The sequence below is a fragment of the Sphaeramia orbicularis genome, chromosome 14 (assembly GCF_902148855.1).
Source record: "Sphaeramia orbicularis chromosome 14, fSphaOr1.1, whole genome shotgun sequence".
Classification (NCBI taxonomy): domain Eukaryota; kingdom Metazoa; phylum Chordata; class Actinopteri; order Kurtiformes; family Apogonidae; genus Sphaeramia; species Sphaeramia orbicularis.
In genome coordinates this window covers 25,864,169-25,871,304 of record NC_043970.1, presented here as the reverse complement: position 1 = coordinate 25,871,304, position 7,136 = coordinate 25,864,169, and the positions used below count along the sequence as shown (strand labels likewise).

General features: G+C 39.0%; 1 protein-coding gene across 1 annotated transcript; it reads right to left on the bottom strand.

Annotated features, from left to right (window-relative positions):
- Positions 1 to 1,119: 1,119 nt before the first annotated feature.
- On the bottom strand, positions 1,120 to 6,677 carry LOC115433352 (transgelin-like). The gene is made up of 5 exons (XM_030154708.1): positions 6,491 to 6,677; positions 3,351 to 3,537; positions 3,089 to 3,260; positions 2,555 to 2,657; positions 1,120 to 2,455 (listed from the first exon to the last, which is right to left on the bottom strand). Exons 2-5 carry the CDS (start codon positions 3,528 to 3,530, stop codon positions 2,305 to 2,307), a joined length of 606 nt encoding a protein of 201 aa, XP_030010568.1. The 5' UTR covers positions 3,531 to 3,537; positions 6,491 to 6,677; the 3' UTR covers positions 1,120 to 2,304.
- Positions 6,678 to 7,136: the final 459 nt, after the last annotated feature.

Below are 7,136 nucleotides of genomic sequence, written 5' to 3'. Positions count from 1 at the left end.
CATAAAGTGCAGCTGAATTTGCAGATGTAATCCTGTGGTGACTAATGCTTCACCGACATCAGAGGAAGTTTTTATACTGACGACATTATGAAGAGTAAATGATTCCTCTCCATCAGAAGCAAAAAAAGAACTGTGAAAATAAAGCGGTTGATAAAATAGCAGCAGTGAGTTATAGATCTGAAGCACATGACAGGAGCAGTTTTCTAATAGTCTGATTGTTTATTTAGAAAATGAGTAGATGGAAGCCAATTTTAATAATGTCAATGTGTCACACAAAGAACAGTCCCTTTTTGAAGATCATTTCCACTTTCTGTGTTTGTGTATATATTTCTTATTTTTCTTTTTAGAGAATACCGATTTGCTCCTCTGTTCATGTAAATATACACACAGTTTCCTGTCAAAAACCTGGAATAAGAAGGAAGGGGAAAAGGAAGTCTTTTTGTTTGCCCTCTCTTTGTGATGATCAGTCCTTTTTTGGAAACATTGTTCTCTCTTGACCTTTAACTTTGTGACATGAACCCAAGCTTCTATTCTCATGAGTGGGTGACATACTCAGGACATTTACGTGAAAGACTTCCACTTTTTCCTGTTTGTTTTTTTACTCAATCCCCTTTCTTCTTGTCTGTTTTACTATGTGCTCCTCTGTCATCTCCCTCTGTCTTTTTCTGAGTCAGTTCATGCTGAACAGCTTAGTCGGCACTCAAGTAAAAACACAGAATAAACAAAACTCTGGCAGGAGATGATGAATCCTCCGCTGAATGTTTGGACCCCTGTTTGTCCCCCACGGTCTATCCAGCCAGGAAAAATCCAGCCTGTGTGCCCTCCCTCAATCACTCCCTCCTTTCACTTTTCTCCTCCCACCTTTGGGGTGGGTCTACATTTTTCTGATACTGACTGTTATCACATTTCCTTATCTCTTTGTGGAGTACAGCCCACGTTCAGAGCAAACAGGCCTGTACAGTAACACCGATATGTTTATCAGGTGTTACTATGTACACTGGCTTGAGTTTTACTGCTGTAAGAAATACAAAGATTTCACCAAAGTATGTGACCAATAGCAGTTTAGCCACAAAGTTCATAAGTGTTTCATATGCAAGAATAAATATATTGATCACAAAAGAGGATTTTATCAAATTTTATTTCACCAACATTATCATCAACACAAAGACTGTATTAAAATCTAAAAAGAAGGTCCAACAAATTGACTAGAGAGATGTCTGAGAGTGCAGTTTTACAAATTGAATTAGTAAAAATATATTTCAGGCATTTTGTAAGGATTTCCATCGGTGAGGCAGTTTAAAAAGTTCCTTGTATGATAGCAGTGGATTTTATTGTTGTAACGTATTAACAATTAATTTTGGCTTAAAGGGGAGTTCAAATTTTCCAATTTCTGCCTAAAAACTAAAGTCAGATTATCATATGATCACAGAGACAGGATTTGCTGGCTGATACAGTCTGGCAATTAAAAATCACTCCCTCCTGTGTTTCAGTGGAAATACAACAACTTTAAATGAGGTTCCATGATGCAGAGAGATGAATTAGTTTTAGACCTCATCACTTTCACTGAAAGTACATTAGGAAGGGATCTTTGCCGTCTATTTGTGATTTGAACAGAGACTTGATGTTTGCTTGATGCTGCTAAATCAACCCATTTAACAAATATGTTGAAAATATGCTATTATATTTCAAGGTACGTTCTGGCTGTGTGGTACATTCAGTGAAAATCCAAAACACTGACAGATAAACAGAAGAAAACCAACTGTAAAAAAATAAATAATGGATGTGGCAGTGCTATCCATTTAAGAAACACATGAATAGGTAACGTTTTAAAGACGTTTCCACCCATAATGTGTAATGTAATGTAATATTTTTGTCAAGCAAGTTACAAGTTTCTGCAAGTTGATTAAGTGCATAAAACTGAAAACAATGCTCTGTATATTTTAAGTTTTAACGATAGCATCTGACTTATAGTTAAGAATCATTTTTAGAAAAATACAAATTTTTATATGACATCCTAGCAGAATATTTTAAACCACAAACTGGGAATGTTTAAAGTATAAGTATGTTAGGTCTAATCCTTTTAAGGTTTCTGTGTACTATGTGTGTGAGCTCAACATGAAGTGTGTATTCAATATGTGCACATGTTGTTGTTGGTCCTCGTCTTGGTCCAGTTCAGTCAAGAAAAGAGTCATGTCACATTTCACCTCACGGCTGAGGTAAGAGTCAGAATTTCTCCCCTCCTTTGTGGCTGGCCTGTCGGAGCAGTGGGCAGGTGGAGGAGTGTCACAGTGCGACTTGCCATCCTCAGGGGTTACCGATGATCTGCCTGCCTTGACCATAACCCGTCATACCAGCTTGAGATGCTCCTTTGTTTGTTCCCATTTGCAGACCAATGATATTCTTGCCCTCACTCAGCTGTTCCTCTGTAAATTCTCTCCTGTTCTCTTGTGCTTTTCTGCAAACAAACACACATCTCATCACTCTTCAGCCTGGAAATAAAACCATCTTTGTTTAACCAATTTTTCACAACCCGACTATTTGAAAATGAACTCACTTATGGAACCAGTTGGGGTCTCCTTTGTAATTCCCATCATCCTTTGTGATAGCCAAGCTCCCCAGAGCCATCAGGGTCCTCTGGACAGCAGCCAGGTCTTTGCCTAAAGACATACAACAACCTCAAATGAAGTGAACTCAACAGACACTCAAGAACTGGAGGGTGACGTCTCCATCACAGACCAGCAGTGAAAGAATTCAGTTCCTTTGCTGAAATGTAAGCATTAATATCTCACTCAAACATTTCAATGCAAGTCAAACTTCTGTATTCAACACAAGTAAAAACTACTTCTACTGTATATCTGCTATGGTATCAGTTCAGTGCTGTCAGTATTTTATACTCATATATGATGTTTTTAGATTAATTATAGTGCTTCATTAATGTGTACATTGCATTTTACTGCTGCAAATGTTCATTTTTGAGCTACTTTATATACTGTTGTGTGGTTTAATCCACAGAATTGCATTGTATTATGTAAGACATGGCTAGAGGCTTGTGTTTATTGTAAATCTGTACAAGACATTATTATCTTACTTTCAAAGAGGTCAACCGTCTGGAACATGTCAGTTTTGGTGACTCCATAATTTTCTGCAGCTTTGAGAAACAAGGAGATTTGCTCCATCTGTTTAAATGCCATTGAGGAGGGCTTAATGCTCTTCACTGGTTTGTTGGGTCCACTCAGGCTGTTGATGAGCTCACACAGGAGCTAGAAGCAAAGAAGATGAAGATACCGCTAAAATTCTCATACCAATTTTACCTAAAAATCTCTAGACACTTTAGCAAACCCAACACTCACGCAGCCATCTTTCAGCCAATTTTGGAAGCCCGCTTTGCCTGGTTCGGGTCGACCCACTGCAGAGCCACACTGCATGATGATCCATTCCACCAGCCTTTCCTCCAGTTCTGTGTCGTATTTCTTATCGATCTTGTTCTGCACCTCACGGCTCAGACCGTACTGAGGACCTCTGTTCGCCATGCTGATCCTGTTGGGAGAGGAAGTTTGCATTAGATAGGCACGTAACTTAGCAAACATTACCAGCTTGCAGCATTTTGTGACTTTCTCTGTATAGATAATTCATGAACGTATCAGTATTCACATTCAACTATCTGTCCTGTTCACACCCAGTCATTTGGCCTCTAGACAGGATAAATATGATAATGTGTGCACGTGTATGAACGCTTCTATTGAGGTTTAAACCTTTAGAGCTGCAAGTGTCAGCACTCAACAAAGACATTTTTACCATGGAAATTAAAAATGGCTGGATGTCTTGAGGAAATACGAGTGTGTTGTTCAGTGTTTGTAATTACGGTTGGCCTATCTGACATATTAATGCAGTATGAGCTTCCTGTAGACCTCAGCACCACCCCGCTCACTGCATCCTGTTTGCTCATTCAGCTGTCACTTCCTTCCTCCCTCCCTGACAAAGGTAGCTATGTGTATACAGGCCTCTAAACAAAACAACACACTGATCACTAAGGGAACTGCGCTTTAAGAGAAATGAGAGAAAATAAAATGCCAGTAAGCTTGTTAAATCATGAAACTATGAGATCGTGCGTGCTAACTGTCATGCTGCAGTTTTACTGGTTTCACAGATCAGATTGCACAATTCAGTGATATTTCTGCATCTCTAAGAAGACAGATACAACATGGAGATGTTTACAGCTGATATTCCCTTGCTGTTCGCTTTCACTTCTTGTTCAAACATGTTCACCAAAACTTCTGCAGAGAGACTAAAGCATATTTTGTCATGTTTTTAAAGGGTGGAGAAACTGTCCATTGATTGCATATGTCCACGCAAGAATGCATGTTTTATTTTTGCAGCCTCAAGTAAATTAATCTCTCCAGGGCAAAAAGACACACCTATTACATCCCTTGCAAAACATAGCCTTGTCAGTCTTACATAATATGTGCTGATAGTTTGACAAACTGTCATTGTGTCCAAAGGCTCCACTCTGGAGTCTAAGCTGCTGTAGATCACACTCTGTTCATTGTCTGAGGTTGCAGTGGTTAAATGCACATGTGGGAGAGAAAGAGCTTCCTGTCTGCTAAGTTATTCCAAAAACAGTTTGTTACAGCAACGAGGGCGAAGTAAATATCCAAACATCTGAACCCTTGAGCAGTGTCTTTCTCAATTAGAGGGTTTCCATCTGTGGTGTCCCGACACACCCTGGGAGCATCCACCAAATGCAAACATTAGCACTTATCTGTGCGTGAAGTGAACAGTGAGCAATGTGGATTAACTCTTAGTCACATACATTTTGAATTCTAAAAAGTAAGTCAAGCCTCTAATGCTACTTAACAATATTACTCTGTGCATTTGCATCAACTTATCTGTGGAGTACCTTATAGGTTTTAAACAAACCCAACAGGACACAAACCACTCAGGTAAAGAGTATTTGCAGGTGTCTGAATGTGTGTTTTGGAAGATTATGTAGACCTGAGCACAAAACCAACTCTTAGCAGCCTTATACTTAGTGGGAACATTTTGTAATCACAGAGTCCCAGCAACAAGCTCCCACAAAACCAGTATGTGAGCTGTCGAAGTCACTGAGGTCGTATGCAAATATGGGAAATGGGACGCCACTTGTAACTATGGCAACACAAAATAATGTGTAAATCCCTTTTATTTTTAGATACTGGATTTGTCATTGTGGTTGTGAATTACCTTTCAAATAACTGAGTTTTCTGATGCAACTGAATGGGTTACAGTGAGTTTATGTTGCACAATAAGACACAAACAGGACAAACAGTTTCTGCATTGTCTTTTTATTTTGTCTCTAAATTAGCTCAAATTAACTTACACAACTTACAAATTTGTTTTTAACTTGTACTTTAGAGTCTCATGGCTTATTAGTATCATTTTTTACATAATCCATGTCAGGCTGAGACTTCTGTATTATTTTTAGCTTTTATTGTCGAAGCTATATTTGCCTTTATTTATACAAACATACTTTATATTGGTTTTTCAGTCATTTGCCCTGGAGTCTAAGCCCACCTGATCTTTTTATCCCTCTGCTTTACCTTCACACGGTGTGCTCCCCTGAGGGAACATTGCACTGTGTGTCCACTAAGCAGCTTTTTTGTGTCATTTGAAGGTTAAATGTTTCACTCCTGGTTCCTTTCTTACTGATGTATTCATCATTCTTGTCCTCCCGCCTAAATTCTGACTCATATTTGTTTCATAGTAATTTCGCGACCCTTCCTGAATGACTTGATGATGATGATTTTGAAACCGCTACTTGTTATTGCAACAGTTATAAGGCTGTTCCTGCGTTACCAGTAGTCACTTTTGAGTCTACTTATTGTTATCTCAACTGATTTGAGACCCAGAAACCTTACTTTTAATGTAATATAAGCAGATTATTTCATCCTTTTTCCTGCTGTTTTTATCATCACTCTTCAACTGTCCATTTAACTCACACTGTTGAACTTTTTTCAGTCCAAAGCACTTATTTCCACATAAAACTTCAGCATATGTGTTAACATGTCACAGAGTTTTACTGCTTTAACCAGAACCAGCAGACTTGCATGTATTAAATGTGAAAGAGCCTATTAGACAGCACTGACAGCATGTTATACTGACTCTGTTGAGGTTTGGCAGAGAGTAGAAGAGTTAACAGTTCCTGAAACTGTAAGGTCTAACTTTCACAGAGACCAAAGGTAGATAAGAAATAGCATTTCATAACAGAAGAATTTGCAGACTAAAGGGTCATTCACAAATTACACATTAACTACATACTTAGAGCATGGAATAAAAAGCAAAAAGACAAGGGTGTGGTGTATGGTGTATTATATTTCTTTTTTTTCCCCCAGATTTCTTTTCTTTTTTCAGGCAGCAAAGAAATCTTTTGACAGTCGCCAGAAAACTGAGATTGATGAATGAGGCCATAAGGGTCTACTCTTGCAACCCGGAGCAAAAAGAAGGGTTTACTTACTTTATGGAGTTGCTTTCAGGTAAATACAGGTGGGTCTAGGCTTGTTCTGCTCTGCTGTGTTCCCGCTCTTCTTTACAACGCAGTCCACAGTGCACTGTACAAGACTGCCAACATAAATACAGCAAACACCCTTGTCTGAAATATGACTTCACCACTTTCAACAAGAATGAGAGAGCTGGAGGGAGAGAGATACGCCTTCACGTCCTCTTATTTCACTCTAGGACCACCCCCTTGCTGCTTTTCTTTTTTCCCTACTCAAATTGTAATTCCTTATTTAGGAGAAGGACGGAGAGGAAAAAGTGGGCATGTGACTGAAGAGTTTGGTGTGGTCACTGAAAAGAATTCTCCAAATTTCTCCCTCTACCACTAAAGAACAAGACAGGATTAGGAAGGAGGAGGGAGAGAGGGATGATAAAATCCTCCAGAACAGTGTAGTCTGAAGGGACTAACAATTTATTGCCTTTATTCAGACTGGTGATGTTTTGTGGTGAGTGAAATCTGTCTGAAACTGAAACATGCTGTAAGCGGCTGTGGAACGCAGCTCCCCTCCTCTTTTGAGTTTCATGTGCAGGGGAAATAAGAGAGGCAGGTTATGACACATACCAACGTCTCCTCCTGACAGACGTCAAAATGTAAAAAGTAGATA